At 44.4% G+C, this 18299-nt stretch overlaps 1 protein-coding gene across 2 annotated transcripts in view; it reads left to right on the forward strand.

Moving 5' to 3' along the window:
• Positions 1 to 18299, forward strand: part of sv2a (synaptic vesicle glycoprotein 2A) — an 81804-nt gene that overhangs the window by 35655 nt on the left and 27850 nt on the right. For both annotated transcript variants that reach the window (XM_088620257.1, XM_088620258.1), the window contains 4 exons: positions 4630 to 5448; positions 15748 to 15928; positions 16088 to 16239; positions 17286 to 17419. In XM_088620257.1, coding sequence (XP_088476383.1) covers positions 4845 to 5448; positions 15748 to 15928; positions 16088 to 16239; positions 17286 to 17419 — 1071 coding nt within the window. In that variant the 5' untranslated portion in view covers positions 4630 to 4844. The remainder of the gene's footprint in view (positions 1 to 4629; positions 5449 to 15747; positions 15929 to 16087; positions 16240 to 17285; positions 17420 to 18299) is intronic.

The raw sequence follows: 18299 nt of genomic DNA on the forward strand, positions 1-18299 counted from the left end.
TCATAGCCTTCTCTTTTAAGACTCAAATTATTCAATGAAACTGTTTATTAAAGGGTTCCATGGAGTCAGCTTTAGCACAGTGTTCCTAGTGCTTGTTACACACACCTATAACTCTCTGTGTGAGAAGGTGTGCCTCCTTAAAATACATCTCAGGTACAAGTTCATGTATAAATGGCAGTGATTAATCCTGTAAAATAGGTCCTTCCAAGGAATAAGCAAAGCTGCAAACAAGAGGATTATGAATGTTTTAAACATGAACTAATTGTTCCTACAAGAAATGTCATGTAAGAGGAGGCCATTCAACATTTCATGCTCATTTGGTTGCTGGTAGCTTATTGATCAAAGGATCTCATCCAGGTATTTCTTGAATGATTTCAGAAAGCATGACATCATTAGAAATACTGTATATATACACAGACAGATATACATAGACACAGACAGATATACAGACACTCCATTCTGCACCTGTGAGATTCTGATTCTATTATTCTGATTCTCTCTGCAGGATATTATTTGAGGCTTCCCTGATTGTCTGCGTAGAGTTTCCAAATGTGAATGCCAGTGGAAATGCAAAACACGTACTGGCTTCAACTGTTATATAATTGGACTCTTATCTCCAGCCCCAGCATCTGAACCGACCCCAGATACCTGGAGGGCTTAGTAACAGATTGAGCAGGCTGACTGCTGCTCTGCAGCACTCACTACTGCATGGACTTAAAGAAACATTCAAATAAACCTCTGTCCACAAAAAGAGGGTTAATCACAAACTCACGTGTTTCTAAAGAGAATAAAACACAAATGAAACGTACAACAGGTTAACTCATTGCGCAGTTGATTAGGTTGGCAGATGCTGTACATGAGTCATTTTTACCTCATTATATGACTTCTGTGACTCTTTATGGTAATAAAATAAAACAACTGTTAACGTAGGGTGGAAGTGCTTTATTCTTAAACTGTGTTACAACAGACTTGTCCCAGCATGATAGGGAATGTGACAACGGCCTCGGCCTGCTTTTCCAAATAAGAAACAGATCAATAAGACTTCATTTCATTCGCAGACTTCCCGGCATTTTATTTTCCATCCCATTATGTCTCTCTCTCCCCAGACATACAGTATACTGTATATATCAGCCTTGCTCGTTTCTCCGCACGTTTGTAGAAATAGGTCTGGAAAAGACAGGGGGGAGCATGTTTGTAGCAGGCGGCAGCTCACCCTGTCTGCAGCTGTCAGGCTGGTTGTGTGATCACAGCCCTGTGGCTGGAGCTGCTGCCAGGCGTGTCCCTGGAGTCATGTACCAGCAGTCCGGCAACTTGCTATTTCTGCTGCCTCGCTGGGTCACAAGTCAAGGTGTACGTTTTTTGCACAGGAGGTCTACCGTCTTCCATGATATTGAAGGAACCGCTTTATAAGATAAGGTCAGATCACTTTATTGGCCATATACAATTTCTTGCATGAGGAACTCGTCTTTTTGCAGACCCCAGCTTGCTCTCCATGAGACACACAGACAGGGAGAGAAGCTGGGGGTCAGAGCGCAGGGTCAGCCATTGCACAGCACCCCTGGAGTAGCTGGGGTGAAGGGCCTTGCTCAGGGGCCCAACGGAGTAGGATTCCTCTGCCAGCTGTGGGATTTGAACTGGCAACCTTCCAGGCACAGGCACAGCTCCTTAGCCACAGAGCCACCACTCTGCCCCTTTTTTAATCCCTTTTTTTGAAAAAAAAAAAAAAAACTCCAAACTATAGACGGGACACCGATGGGAGCCATATTTCCTGCCTGCTTCAGCATTAGGATTATGATTATTCCAAAGATTTTTATGTATTCATTTAGCTGACAACTCCATACAAGTATACTTCATCCTTCATTAGTACCTCACATTAATACAATATCACATCTGTATTCACATCTCTGTATCTTTAAAGGAAGACCCTTCCAAATGAGGGTGCTACAGGAGACAGAATGGTCTTCAAGCATTTCACTCGGTCTTCTTGCACCTATAAGGTCAAAGGTGTAGACCTGTTAATTAAGATTATTAACTCACAAGTTTCAAGTAACTGCAGAATATGGCATGCGATGAGTTAAATGGTGAAGTGTTGCCTAGGTACTGTATATTATAGGGAGTCACAGAGAATCTGGTCGACCGGCTAGCAATGTAATCCACCTGCACTTTTTCCATTTGATTTTTAATTCCTGCATTGCAGTGTTTTACACGACATTTCCCTCCTTTGCATCTCTGGCAGCCCGACGCTCCCTGCTGGTGCCTCTCTGCTGTGTGTGTCGAACCCTGAAGTCACTCTGTGGTCTCTCAGATCTCTTCTCGAGTGTCTGAAGCCTTGTATATTAAAACATAAAAAAATTGATTTTTATGCTTCAGCATTTGAATAATTGTTTTTTTTAAATCTTTCATTACTTGTTTTTAATTGCTTAAGCTTGTTCTTTGCGTGTGTTTTATTGGATATTGTCTACAATTCCGTAAGACACAAACATGAAATTGTACTTCACAAATCAAATTTGATTTCAAAGTAGGTGCTTGGTGTTACCCATTCTCCCCCTGATTTGTTTTTCTTTGGTTCTTCCATTGTGTTTTTATACATTAACTAAATCACTCCAACAGAAAATTTGAGAATTATTTCAAAAGTCCTGGAAAGGGTCTTTTAGCCAAGAGCAATGTCACGTAGCATTCTTTCAGGACCCTATGCAGACAGCACAATCTGGGGGGTAGTGAGGAAAACACGGGGAAAAAGCATGCAAAGGGACTGGAAGGAAAACAGGGGGCGTGTCCACAGTGTGCTGGTGTTCGGGGGAGGTGTGGCCGAGGCAAACAGTCCGATTAAATCCGAGGCAAATCCGAGAGTGTAGCAAATGTCCAAGACCGGGTCCATCAGGACCATCCTGACAGACAAACAGAGTTAAAAGCTGGAGCGGGATCCAACGGAGGGTCGGAGGAATAAAAGGGGGTAACGGGACAAGACGCTCCCAGTCCCTGACCCAGAAGGTCAGGACGCTGTAGAAGCCGATGCCGTCGAGTCGCTCCTGGACTCGCGGGTAGGCGGGCTTCCAGGCGTCCATCTTCCAAAGCTGAGCCCAGATTGGCAGGAACGTCTGGTTTTTATAGCACGGGAGGCTGGAACCGGAGGCAGGTGCAGGGGATGAGTATAGAACAAGGAAGAGCCGGAGCCTCCTTTGGAGGAGGGGTTTTTCGAGCGTGACAAGCAAGGAAGTTAATATTGGAAGGTCATTTAGTGTTGTACTGACTCTAGTGCAAGGCGTTTGTGTGGTTTTCAGACCTTAAATGACTTCATTGAACCAATTAAGGGAAAAATAAATCAAAGTCTTTTCCAGGTTGTAATCGGGTGCTAATTTAAAGATGTCACTAACATCTACAGGATCCTAACACTCAAAACTCTATCAAGGTTCTAGTGCAGCTTGTAAAACCACTGTGCGTCCTCCACACGACTCATAGTCTTGAGATATCTGTTCAGTGCTTATTTTTATTTCATGTATAAGATGACATGTCGCTTCACAATGTAAGCAGAATCATCAATAGAGAATGGCGCAGAATGCAGACAAGGATTGAATTACTTTCAAGAGTCTGTGTAATCATACACAGAGAATTTGATTTAATTCTGCCTCCTGGTAGGATATCATATGACAGTCATTCCAAACTTAAAACAGTTTCTCATGCTTCTAAATTTAACATGAGTTGTCAGGAACAAATATATTTATCTAAAATATGAATCCTGCGTTTATTAATATGCTATCTGAGGTACCAGGTGTTCTACAGGAAATGAAATGTGACTTACAATAGTGATATGAATAAAAATACATGCAGCTGTCATGTGTATGCCAATACAGTATCCCAAAATTTTTTTTGTAAAACCCATTTTCTCCTAATGCCACTAAGAGGATCATTTTGGTGTTGGTAAAAACACACATACAGAAAATACAATATTAATAAGCAGCTGTTTGATTCATATTCACATTAGGAAAAAACTGAAATATAATTCACACACAGCTTTACAAAGACTGCAACTTCAGAACAAGAATTCTGCTCGTATTCATCAGATAGAAAGAAAAAAATTAAGATTAACTCTTGTATGTGGCTGTTATTACAGTGCTCATCTACATTGCACATTTGGTTGACAGATAACAATAGTAGGACTATGAAAAAAAATACATTCCCAAAAAAACACATCTACCCTAAAGCGCACATACCTCTGCCCTGTTAGTATTTAAGTAGGAAAAAATCCAGAACCAGCATATGATCTGGAAATGTCTTTCCATAAACTGAATTGTATTGCTATACAGTACATTATACATTTTCTAGAACTTTAAAAATATTAGTCAAAAATTTCCAAATATGGGATGTTTCCCCCCAGAATGCACACATGCTGTACGAAAGCACCTAAATGGATCTAGAAAATGTGTTTTAGAAAGCCTTTCCCCTGTCCATCTGCATCTGTGATCCAAATCTGATGCCGATCAGTTGCGTTTTTGAATGAATAAAGATGCAGAATGTGTTTCTTACATCAGAGCCAACAAAGTAGGTTGTCTTTTGTTTTTAAAAAAAACATTTTACAACCGTGTTTCTTCTGTGTAACAAAGACCTGATCTTTTCTTCCCTCCCCACCAGAATCTCAGCTTGGCAAAGGTGCTGTCCGCCGTTCCTGGTGCTGACTGGGGAGAGGGAGCTGTCCGTGGTGCTGAACCCACTAGCGCACATCGGCTCTTGCTAGAAGAGGAGACTTCCAGGAAGATCCCTTCTGACTATCTGCATGCCTTTTGGGCTTCCCTGAAAAAGGTCAAGAATTTCCAGGTGCGTTTTGTTGCCCCGCTATTTTTGCCAGCATGGATGATGGGTATAGAGACCGAACAGCCTTCATCCGAGGTGCCAAGGACATCGCCAAGGAGGTGAAACGGCAGGCGGCCAAGAAGGTGGGCCGGAGCGTGGACAAGGTGGCGGACGAGTACACGAAGCGCTCCTATTCCCGCTTTGAGGAAGACGATGACGACGACTACCCCCAGCCCCAGGACGGCTACTACCGCAGCGACAGCCGGCACAACGAGGACGAGGGGGCGAACAGCGACTCCACCGAGGGCCACGACGAGGACGACGAGATCTACGAGGGCGAGTACCAGGGCATCCCGCGGGCAGAGTCGGGGAAGCCGGACGGCCTGGGGGGGCCTCAGGCCGAGGGCTTGGCGGCGACGGGTGCCCAGTTCCGGGATTTCGGGGAGCTGGCTGGCGAGAGGCGCAAGGACCGGGAGGAGCTGGCGCAGCAGTATGAGACCATCCTGCAGGAGTGTGGGCACGGCCGCTTCCAGTGGACGCTCTACTTCGTGCTGGGGCTGGCGCTGATGGCGGACGGAGTGGAGATCTTTGTGGTGGGCTTTGTGCTGCCCAGCGCCGAGAAGGACATGTGTCTCTCCGAGCCCAACAAGGGAATGCTAGGTGAGTAGTCGATCAGCAATCAATCCATCAATTAATCAACCAGTCATTCATTCATTCATTCAATTAACCAATCAGTCAATCAATTAATCCGTCAATCAGTCAACCAGTCATTCATTCATTCAATCAACCAATCGGCCAGTCATTCATTCAATCAATCAGTCATTAATTCATTCAATCATTCAATCAACCAGTCATTCATTCAATCGATCAACCAGTTATTAATTCAATCGATCAACCAGTCATTAATTAATTAATTCAATCAATCAACCAGTCAATCATTCAATCAACCAGTTAGTCAGTAATTGAAGCAATCAATCAATGTTATTTTAATATAGTGCCCTTCAACCCCATTGCATTCTCAAGGCACTTTACATAAATTGCACATATGAAGAAGTACAATACAGCCATGTATAACTGTATAGCTGAGAAACTAAAGAAGGAAAGATTCTCTAATGTATTATTAAGGAAGAGTGTTCCAAAAATGAAGTGTTAGCACTGAGCAATGTACTGAAAAGCTGACAACTTGGATATCTAGGACAAATGAATTGACTTTTTTGGCAAGTGGATTTGTCTTTTTCCCTTAGTCTTGATTAGTCTTGAATTTGATCTCAAATCAGCCGCACATGATTTTTTCAATTTCATTGGCTGCTCCTGCAATTTTGTATCATTTGCAGACCTGAGACCTGGCTAGCTTACTAACTAGAGCAGAGTCTACATCACTGATATAAATGAAGAAAGGCAGAAGTCCTAGTACAGACCCCTCCCTGTGTTACTCCACTAATTACATCACCCTCATTTGCGCTTCCACCCCTTAACTGTCCTCTCTGTTAAGGAACAGCATCAAAAGCCTTCTGAATCTCAATACATCTTAATGTATACCCTGTATGTCTCCGTTACTTGTAAAGGTGGCCATTTGGCATGTATATTGTAACTTATTTGGTTGACAAATTATGTGAGATTCTCATCCTGTCATTTCTTAAACCTTTGTTTTCAGGGCATATTGCATTCTCACTGCTGTCAGAAAACATAGTCTGTGCTATAATTTTGCTATAACTTCTAAAAAATAGCAGTTTTAGGGCTGTAATATTATATATAGATAGAGATGATAGTGATGGATCACTCCAGTTCAAAAAGGTCACATGGTTCCTTCATTCGCACTTAATGACGTAATTCAGCTGGATGGGTGCCAATGAGAATGGTATGGATGAGGAAGTATTAACGTATGGTGCTACATTATTCTGGGTGCCCAGCAGAAATACAGTGAGAAGAAGGGAAAAGACAACTGAATTCAGTTCACTAGTGTTGAACACAAGAGTAGCAGTGCCAAGTGGTCAGTAGGTACCAGACAAAGGTGGAGACTGTTTCACTGTGACTTGGGAAAGGGAGGATCTGTACCCAGAGGTTTGACAGGCACCATGTAATGGTGTGCTAAGACCATACAGTATATTGTGAATAATTCTTTTCTGAAGCAACACATTTCTCTTGAGCGTGATGAAGCTCTTAACTGCAGACTGCTTTTGACTTCAGAAGAACTGGACTTTTTAATGTCTAAATACATCTGATGTGTTTTGCCTCATTACGTTCAATTTATACTTTTTAAACTCTGCATTGCAGATCACAAAAAGTAATGAATGCACAAAATAAAAATGCACAAAGTGCACCCTTTGACTGATCAAATGCAGTGCAATTATTTTTCAATTGTAAGCATTCTGGATACTAAACACACAGTGATGCCTAGATATGTGATTTAACAATCTGAAAGGCTTCCACTCAGATTAGAATTAGCACTGGAATTGTGTATACAGGTCATCCTGCAGGGTGTTTTAGCAGACACATGGAGATAGTGTGTTTTAGTGTACTGTGCCAGTTTGTGAATGCATGTATATGAGTGGGATTCTCAGGTTTCATCAGAACAGAAGAGGACATTCTACCCATTTTGCCCATTTGGTAGTTAAAAGCTAATTGATTTCAGCTGTTTGCTGAAAGAAATCAGGATACTGACGTTATCAACATGCTAGCTTGTTCCACACACCCCCACCCCTTGTGTACAGTTTGTTCTCTGTTTTAAATGCACTTCAATTTAATTTTCAACCGTTCCCTCCGGCTGGTGGTCAACTGTTCATTCTGAATAAATCCACTGGGGGGTTTCTGTGCACGTTTGGGGTTTTGTCTGTGACATCAGCACCAACGCCAGTGATCCATGCTTTGTCATGGCTCAGTTCTCTTATTCTTGGTCTCTAGCAAGCAGAGCTCTCCAGCTGTGATGTCAGACCCTGTTATGCAACACATCTGATTCATGCTAGAGTGCCCTCATTATGTATGCTGTGCAGCTGGGTTCTGGGGCTCAGTACAGTCCCAGCCTACATGAACACTGACACTGCTTTTGATTTTCAAATGAGCCATTCCATCTCAAACAAGCTTCTTTTTTTCCTATTAAGTGTTTGACTTGGACCAATTATTCTTTAAAAATTACTTACAGTGATTGGGATTTCCAGAATCAAAGCCTTCTTAAGTCCACACGTGTCCCCTGAAATATGGACCAAATGTAGCACAGAGGAGAGAGAGGAGAGTGAGTCTGCTCCCTGAAACTCTAGAATGCAAATGCAAAAATTGGAGAAGTGTACCTTTATCCAGATCCCAAACCTGCATCCCAGAGATGCAAGCTCTTCTTGGCACCTCAAAGAAATGCTTCGTCCTAAGTTGCATGAATCTGTATCAACATTTCATAAAAGAGAGGTGTTATTTGGTTATAATGAACAAATTAACAGTTATATTCAACCATCCCTTTTCTGTCCACTCTCTATCCACAATTGAGGGTCACTGGGGAGCCAGAGCCTATCCCAGCAAGCAATGGATACAAGGTGGGGTACACCCTGGACAGGACACCAGTCCATTGCAGGGCACACACAAATAAGCACACAATTCAATTCAATTCAATTCAAGGTGCTTTATTAGCATGACCGATGGGTACAATCAGGGTTGCCAAAGCAAATAAAAATTCACATGAAACAAAACAAAAAATAAAAGTCAAATAAACTCTACAGACATTTTACAGACATTTACAACAAAGACATGTCATAAAATATTTACATATACTGTAGACTGTACCCACTCGCTCCAGGGCCAGCTAGCCCACCAGCATGTCTCTGGCTTGTGGCAGGAATCTAGAAGAAACCCACACATACTGTACACAGGGAGAACATACAAACTCCATTGAACCCAGGGCCCTGTGTTGACTACTGCACCCCAGTGCCGCCCAACACGTATATTACAAGACATTGACATTCACATTATGTTAAACGTTAACAGTTTCATATTATATTTTGAGACATTTCTATAGAATGAAAATAAGACAACCAATAGCTTGATCTGCTTTACGGTTTTCCAAGATTTGCAGTGTTTCAAGTGCACAACAAATGAACACAACCAAAGCAATGGGCTGAGCTTTATCGTCATCACTATTTCTGGGCACATGAGAGGAATGAAGTGCAGTATATTGAAAGGACTGAGCCTTCTCAGTCACACTATGGATTGTATGGCATTTGGAAACATTTTATAAAGGATTTGATAATCACTTCTACTGTAAAATAATGGGATGTTACTAATAAAAATGCTAATGTAGTCCTGACCATAGACTGAACCATATCCCTAACCTTACTCATTTTTCTACCTGTTTGTAATATCTTTAATACCATGTTTATATATTTTTATAGTCACTTATAATGGAGATCACAATTACAGTGTGAACAAACTCTCTTTGTGCGTAGCTGAGCTGTACGTGATTTCAGCTGTTGTGCCATGACTCACATTCGAGAGTCTTGAAATAGAAGAGTGAGAGACGGGAGAAGAGAGATGGAGAGGGGGGAGGGAGAGAGAGACAGCGAGAGAGAGAGAGAGAGAGAGGGGGCGACTGGGAGAGAGAAACAAGAGACCGTGAAAGAAAAACAGGGAGAGTGAGAGACAGGGAGAGTTCAAATTTTTTAAAATCTTTTTTTTGTATTTCCACGTCCTAGTGCTGCTCTCCCTGTACAGTCATTTGCTTTTTGCATTCTTTAGTAGATGGTCTGTCGTAGCCTTAACAGATGCTTGTGGATTTTAAAACAGAATGCAGCTCGCTTGTCACAGTCCGTTCTACTGTTTATTTTTCCTCTAGGAAATGGTTGCAATTTCATAACACTAAAAAAGGAAAGAAAGTGATGAACAAGTAGGGAAATATTTACATATGCAAGAGACAGAAAAAGACTATTTTAGGGCACTGTATTCCTGCTGTTTCGCCCTGAATTCCCCGCAGCAGGACCTGCAGCTCCCATCCCCGCCAGTGGAGCAGCTGTGGACAGAATTGAGGAGAGGACGAGACCAAACGAGTCAGAGAGGAGCTGGCAGACAGCAGCCGAGAAAAATGTGAGAAAGGGAGTGAGGGAGAGAAATTCAGAGCAAGAGCGTGACAGAGAGAGAAAGAGAGAGAGGAGAGAATTAAAAATGGAAGTTTTCACACAGCATTGATAGCAGCAAAAGAAGAATCATAACCAAAATATCCTCTGCAGATTCGGGCAGGCGGTGTCTGTGCCTCTGCCTCTTGTTTCTGACAGTCAGCGTGCAGTGCTTTGACGCATTCTTGCAGAAAGGGGGGGCAGCCCCTCCCCTCTCCTGTCGGTCCACAGCCCTGCCTGCCCTGAGGCATCAGTTCTGTCACTTCGCTGAAGCTCACAGGCCCCTTGCATAGTCTTCTGTTAACTGCTACACTGTCGGCCCTGCTGTCTGGAGATCTCTCCTGGGCCGCTATTCTTGGAGCATCCCATTCCATCTCCTGCCAATCGGCAGTCTGGCACGACCCTGGAATACAGACAGGAAATGTTATGGACATTTTAGCTTGGGACACTTACTAGCAAGAAAATTTCAAAAGGGCACATTCGCTGACAGCTTGCTTGAGCCTGTAAACCCAAACACAAGACACAGAGCCTCTTCTGCAACGTGTTTTAGATCTAATCTGTCGGCGAGGGTTTGCTGGGATAGGCTCTGGCTGCACTGCAAGCCTGCATTTAAACGAAGCGGTTCGAGAATGGATGGAAGGGGGTTGGTTAGGCCGTTCGATATCTTATCTCTGGTTTTTGGTGGATTTACAGAGTAAACTGCAGTCGTTTTCCGTCCGTCCATCTTCTAACCTCTTCATCCAATTCAGGGTCGTGGGGTTGCTGGAGTCTATCTCGGCATCTATCAGGCACAAACCGGAACGCGCCCTGCGCTGGACAGGACGCTGGTCCCTCACAGGACACGCTGTAGTCCGGCAGGTCTTCAGCTCACATAAGATAAGATAAGATGACTTTATTGGCCATATACAATTTCTTGCATTAGGATATTTTGGTTTCGCAGACCCCAGCTTTATCTCCATGAGACACACAGGCAGGGAGAGAAGCTGGGGGTCAGAGCGCAGGGTCAGCCATTTATACAGCACCCCTGGAGCAGTTGGGGTTAAGGGCCTTGCTCAGGGGCCCAATGCAGTAGGATTCCTCTGCCAGCCACAGGGTTTGAACCAGCAACCTTCTAGCCACAGGCGCAGATCCTGAGCCACAGGACCACCACTACTGTAGTTCTCATGTCTAAAGGCAGTTCAATGGAGCACTTCACTGGCGACTTTGTCCTCTTCACCTGTTTTGTAAAGTCACTTGGCAGAAAGCTGTCTGAGACCAGAACTGGGCAGGTTATTAAGCAAAGGACACTGCTAAATTGACAAAACCCCACCCTGTCTTCCAGCTATGTGTGAACCGAGGAATTAACTCTTCACACTGAAGTAGTTGGTTTTTCACTTCCAGCTACAATTTTTCAGCACTCTGTGTGATACAATCACTTGGCATTTGGTAGTGTTTATGAAAGCAATCCTCACAAAGCGATCAGCATGCGCTACAAATTCTCCATATGCTGCACAGCACCCTGTACGTTTCAGTGACAATCTGAATGTGTGAAATGACTTGGCAGTGGTAGAAAACGCCAGCTCTTTTGTCAAAGTCTTATATACACGTGCGTGCCACACTGTGTGTACTGCACTGTGCGGAATTAGAAGTCTACATGGGGTTTTCCTAACAATACCTGAACCACTTAGTTTTAATATCGGAAAGGACACAAATGAGAGGCCATTTATCCCAGCATGCTACTATGGTTCTGTTTTCTCTGTAGTCTTATATCCAGTATAACCGATACTGGTTGTACTGAAATAAACTCCTTCCTTGAATGTAACCCTCCATCCCACCTACGAAAGGGACAGTTTAGAGTAACCAGTCAAAACAAATCTACGTTTCTTTGGGAGAGGTAGGGAAGATGGCGAAACACAGGGAGAGTGTGCACATTCCACATGGACAGGAATCCCAAACTGGAAATAAGCCTAGGACCCTGGAGCTGTGAAGCAGGAGTGCTCACCACCACCCTGTGATAGCATCACAACACCCTGGCACAGAGCGCCATGTGGAAGTGTGGAGCTGAAGAGACCAACAGGCGGTGTTTACAGATCTGCTGGTCCCTAAAGAACAACAGGCTGTTTGACAACAGCCGAACAGATTTGGTATGAATCTGGACCAGACGCTACCTTTGACTTCCCATTTATAACAGTAAGAAGGTCTTCGGAGCTATGGGTGTCATGTATTACTGGACGCCCTAGTAACAGGTAGAGGCCTAGGAGGCTGATGTAGAAGAGAGGATTCCACCAGTAAAAGTAGTAGCAGTAGTTGGCTTTGACTGGGAATCCCCAAGTGGCAGACCACTGCTGAGACAGTGCTCGCCCAACGTCCCTCCCCTAGAGGGTTACTCCAATACTCCACTATTGGTCCTGTGATTGTTGCTAAACTCCCCAGGTGTGCCCTGTTATGCGTCATATTTAAAGACTAGCTCCTCCAGTCCTCGGGGCTCATCATTAGGGTAAAGATGTCACGAGGCCCGCCTCGCACCAGGAAACCCTACGTCCGTCTCCTGAGGGCATAGGCCTCATTCCCGACACCTCCCGTCTGGAGGACCTCGCCCCGTCACCCTTGGACCTCCATGTTTTGCCCGTGTTCGTGTTTTCCCCCTTCACGGGGATTTTAACCTTGTCGCATCCCAGGATGGATAACTTGTTAATGGACTCCAGGACTGAGCTCTGCCCTGCCTTTGGACCTGTTTGGAATTGGATGCCATTCTCCCCTGTTCACTTTCTCACGGACTGTCACTCTTATTTTGTGCACTATTAAACCCCTGTGTGTTCTCCCATACAATGCCTCCTGTTTCCTCCAGCTCTTACTGCATCATATAGGGTCTATTACAAGACCCGACACAGATTTCTGTCCATGGTCGTGACAGATCAGTCAGCCTGGGCTCTCGTGGTTTTCTGGCCAACAGCAGCTCCTACACCTTGCCCCAAGCTTGCCGTGATGTTAATGCAAGATGTGCAACTTCTCCAACTGGGGCTGCCTCTCTTGCCAGCCAGGAGCTTGCGTGCCAAGTGCTGAACGGCCCTGCAGGTTGGCATAGGTTGGCACAGGAGCACGTTTACAGTGTTGGAAAGATGGGATCAGCTAGAGTTCCCTCACTACTTTCTGAAAGCCACTGAAACCCCATTTCCTGGCACAAATCTAGCACAAATTGGTGATGATATAGAAAACGAATATTCTTCTCCCTTTTGTGCCTAGTTGTGGAAACTAGGCTTCATATTGTTGCAGGATTAGAACTTGGAGAATGCAGAGCAGAGGTCTGCACTGCGCAAGAACTGTGACGGTCGCTCGGTATCCATCGATATGACGTTGTCAAGGTTCTTTACCGTGTGACTGCGCAGTCTGAGGCATGTGAATGAAGTCTGCATTGCAGAGATGGGAGGCTTATCTGGCCTTTTTATCATCTCCCTTTCTTCTGCCTCCCGAGTCCTATTGTTGAAGAAGGTGACTTGAGTGTCCTGCTCTGATGGCTGCCTCTGGGAAACTCACCACTGCAGCACTGTCATCCAACAGATCCTACTTTGTTCTACAGCAGACTCTCTGTACTTCACAAAAGCTGAGCTCTTAAGCTTTGGAAAGGACTGTACCATCCTATAAGAGCAATAAACAGGGACTTTGTCAACAAAACCTTTAAATGAAAATGCAATCAGCATGTGTTTTTGGATTTTACTGGTTATCTATTTTTTTTTAATCAACCTATGGCCAGTACAATAAGTAGTGAGGATTGTGGGTGATTCTCTGGCACACCTTAAGTATTAATCACTTGATATCTCACTAACTGTGAACTCCAAATTCATCACAAGAGAGATCACACTGACTGTCCCTTTCAATCAATTAGTGCTTCCTTTCAATCACGCATTGCAAAAGGAAAACATTCCATCAAGAGAGGCCACAGGCATGGTCTTCTAGATCACCCACACACACAGACGGCGGTGGACAATATTCCGGGATTTGAGGTAGCCCATTCCACAGATGATGTCGCCTCATGTGGTCTCATTTGAAAATGGTGAAAGGTGCAGCAATAGTCCTGACTATTAGGAAATGTCAGGAAATGCAGGATGTGAATCGCCCTTGTTTTTTGCTGCTCTGGTCACCGGATGAGTCCTTGGATTGTGTGAGCCTTGCAGACACACATTTCAATCACAGACATTTTTAAACGCTAGATCCTACAAACACAAGATGAGCTCTCAGTCCTTGTTCCGGGGACTTCGGCTAGAAGAAGTACTTTAGACAGCTTATTTTAGTACAGGACGTTGGCTTTATAAACCACTACTGTAGTTTTGAAACTAGGCACAGAATGCAGGAAGTAGTCTAATTAAACAATCAGTTAGACTAGGCAATTAGGAGCTAAACTGCATCACAAACTAGAACCCTAGAACTTCCTGCGGCCAGGGTATCGTCATAGAAAGGGATCCCCAAACCCAGTGCTGGCAAGGCACAGCCTAGCAGGGCTTGTGGGTGTCTTGAACACATCTTAAAAGTCTGAGAGAAATGGTTCACTTGTTCCAGATTATTCTCGATTTGCTTCTTCTCCACAAATATGTCAGTTTGTTCTCGATACCCCTGTGCAGACTATATAAATCAGTGCATCCTTTATATGCCCTTAATATGCTTGTGTGCCTGGGTTCATTTTTCATTTTTCATTTTTGTGTGCCCTTTGACGATATGATTTATGACCAATGATAAATATTTCCCCACCTGGAAGCAAATGAATCAATAATAAATAATCATACACCCAATTTTCAGGTAATGGTAAACAAGGTCTTGGCAAAATGACTACTCTTAATTTTCGGTGAATCATCTGGTGGTCGAAAAATAAACAGGTGCCATTTTCAAAGATAAATATTGTACAGCAGCACCAGCACACAAAACACAAACCCTTTCAGCTGTTTACAGAAGGGGTGAGTCATACAGTTCTTATTCAGTCTTTTTCCCCCTTGACACCTGGCCTTGAACAACCTAAAACACTCAGACCTTGACGTCTCTGTGATCAAGGAACTGACTTTCAGTCACACACCATAATGCATCCTGACTGGAGGATTTACAAAAGACAAAATCTTAAAAGACAAATATCTTAAAATACTTCTTCTTTCTATGAACATAGTAAAAGTTCCTTCAGTGCTCTGTACAGAGGTTTCGGGAAGAATCCAGTGCTCATTTTGGATGGTTTGTTGTAATTCACACACACCTGTCTCGTGCTCTGTTGCTTAAAATAATCCCTATTAAACTGCTTTTCATCCTTATATTTTGTCTACCTAGGTGCACCTACAGTAGCTACAGGCCATCTCTATAAAATTCTGAAGTGTTCTAGTCTGATGATCCCGAATGGCCCTCCTGTCAAACCAGGCAGTTATTATCAAGCTAGATAAAGGCACAGCTATGTAAATATATTATCTAGTGACGTCCCATACACTGGATCCTCATGTCAGGAGAGACAGATTTTCTAAATAAGTGGCAGTGGTTATTAAGATGTACTGAAGATCCCCTGATCTGAAACACAGTATTTTAATACCCCAGCCTCCAGTGTCTCTAGCGTTTGTATCTGCCATCGCATATATTTCTACACTCAGAGGCCAAAATATTAGGTACCCCTCATTGGACAACATTGTGGCCTTTGTGAACAGTAAGGACAGTTGGGAAAGAATGTTGGTTAATGGTGTGTGACATGACACAGTGATCTACACCTTCCAGGATGGAGATCTTTGACTTTGGCTGGAAATTCAACACCAGTCATGCTTTGTCTAGACTGAGACAATCCACTTGCTGGAGTGGGGGGTTGTGATATTTGGGTCAGTTAGCGTGTTTTTGGTCCTTGGCTGAAGGCGATGTCTGTGTGCCAACCCAGGGCTGATCGTCTATCTGGGAATGATGGTGGGAGCCTTCCTGTGGGGCGGCCTGGCGGACAGGATCGGGCGCCGGCAGTGTCTGCTCATCTCCCTCTCCATCAACAGTGTCTTCGCCTTCTTCTCGTCCTTCGTCCAGGGCTACAGCACCTTCCTGCTCTGCCGCCTGCTCTCCGGGGTCGGGTAAGGGACTCTCTCTCGGCCGGGGCCTGCTGGGTTCAGTGCCCGGGGGGGGGGGTGATGGCAGCCGGGGGCCGAACGTGTCCTGTTGAGCGAGCAGAGCACTAAAAGATGAAACGCATGACAAGGTGGACGAACGAGAGGTCCGTGTCTCTCCTGCAGGATCGGAGGCTCTATTCCCATCGTGTTCTCCTACTACTCGGAGTTCCTGGCCCAGGAGAAGAGAGGGGAGCACCTCAGCTGGCTGTGCATGTTCTGGATGATCGGGGGCATCTACGCGTCTGCCATGGCCTGGGCCATCATCCCCCACTATGGTGAGACATTCTTCCCTCTGTGTGAATTTCACCTGGCGTTAATCCACCTCCCCCGCCTTGTCCCCCTGTAAAATTCTCAGGGGCCTTTAGCCTCGTAGAGCAACTCCGAGGCTCAGATCTGCTCACGGCTGTTGCCCTCTGCGTTCACGGGGTTGGCCTGGGAGTGTCGACTGGCTCCTCAGTTTGTTCAACCCAGAATTAGCTTCGTGTTCAGATTTCTGTGAAACCTGTCCAGGATCCCACTCCTCCTGGACAGCGCGCTCTACCGTTGGGAAGAGAACTTGAGAATTATTTCAGTTGACACCTTTGTCCAAACCTGGGGGAAGATGGAAAAGGGTTTTACTGAAGCAACGTGAGAAAGAGAAAGAACCTTTCTCAAGGGACAGCCAAGTGCCCCCCAAAGGGATCAAGCCCACAGCCTGCTAGTTACAACTGTTGCTCCCTGATCAGTCCACCATATTGCTGAACAATTCTAAACGCCTCAGGCTCATATCTGTATTATACTCAGATAATACACACTCAGGTGAGTTGTTGCCTGGGACAAACCTAATGCCATAAGCTTCCCCAACATTAACGGCATCAGCTCCAATATTCAGATCAAATTCGGAATGTATTTCATTCACCTTCTGTTTTTAATATCCTTTTCGAGAGAAAACCCCGGTCTGTGTGACCTGTAACCACAGCTTCAGAGAAGCTATGTGGCCATTTCCTGTTGGAAAGCAGCAAAGTGAATCTCTTCTCGTCCGCTCTGAGAATGAAGATATACCTCTACGAGTGCTTGGAACGGAAACCTTCCTGGATCCACAATGACTGTAAAATTGAGTTATGGAAGTCAGAATTTGTCTTCATTGCCCGTTCTCCAGCCACCAGAAATATTACATTTGTGTGCAGCCAGCAAGCGGTCTAATGAATGATCCTGCTGATCCACTTCGATTTCTCTCCTCGCTCCTTCTCTTCTCCCTTTCTCTCCTTTCCTCCCCTCAATCTCCCCGTGCCTTCTCCTTACTTTCCTCGCTCTCTCGCCCCGCCCTCTTGCCCTCCGCCAGGCTGGAGTTTCCAGATGGGCTCAGCTTACCAGTTCCACAGCTGGCGGGTCTTCGTGCTGGTCTGTGCCTTCCCCTCTGTCTTCGCCATCGCCGCCCTCACTACCATGCCAGAGAGCCCCAGATTCTTTTTGGAGGTGAGTGAACAACTTCCGTTTCGAATTTGTCCCTGCTCCATCCCTGCAGCATTGCAGACCCTTCATAGTATTCCATCTTACAAGGACACAGAGAACATCAGAAACAAGAGGACGCCAGATGGCTCATCTTCCTCATTTAGTTTGTAGAATCTAATTCAGATTATTGATCTGTGAAGCTGGTCCTGGTATTTCTAAGCAATTCGGGGGATTTTCTATAGACAGTGTGGTTTGTTCTAGACCTTTCCCATCGTTGTTGCAAAGAATTGGCTTCTGTTTTCAATCTGTAATGCAGAGAGTTTCCACTTGAGCGCTTGAGTCCTGGGTGGCATTTCTGGTTCTTGACATAGTCTGCATTGAGTTGATCATTATCTGTTCCACCCCATGTCTTTGTTTTACTATTGATTGCTACTGAATGGGACATAATCCCCTGGGTTAAACATCTATATCCTGTAGGATCTTATATACCTGAATCCAATTTCCTCTCAATCATATCAGACTAAAGCCATTCAGCTCTTGTAGTCGTATCTGATGTTCATATCTGATGTTCCCCAGAGAGGAGATCTTATTACTAGTCCTTCTGTGATGTGGTAACCAAAACTCAACACAATATTGTGTAAAGTGGGGTCTTGCTGCCGTGCTTTAAATTTTTTCAAAATACAATAAAATGTTTAGTATGTTTAGTGTCTATTCCTACTACCAGCGCGGATCACTTTTTCTGCTTCCCAATGTTAAATATAATTTGCCAAGTACAGTATGTCCCCAATTCATTAATTAGTCTAAATCTGTTTTGACAAATTTTTCCTTCCTTCCCTTGCTGCTGCATGTATCTTATGCAGATTTAGTTTGCTTGCTATATCACAACTTAAAGAACTATAAATCA

This window comes from Lepisosteus platostomus, chromosome 26 (genome assembly GCF_059453375.1).
Source record: "Lepisosteus platostomus isolate fLepPlt1 chromosome 26, fLepPlt1.hap1, whole genome shotgun sequence".
Classification (NCBI taxonomy): Eukaryota; Metazoa; Chordata; class Actinopteri; order Semionotiformes; family Lepisosteidae; genus Lepisosteus; species Lepisosteus platostomus.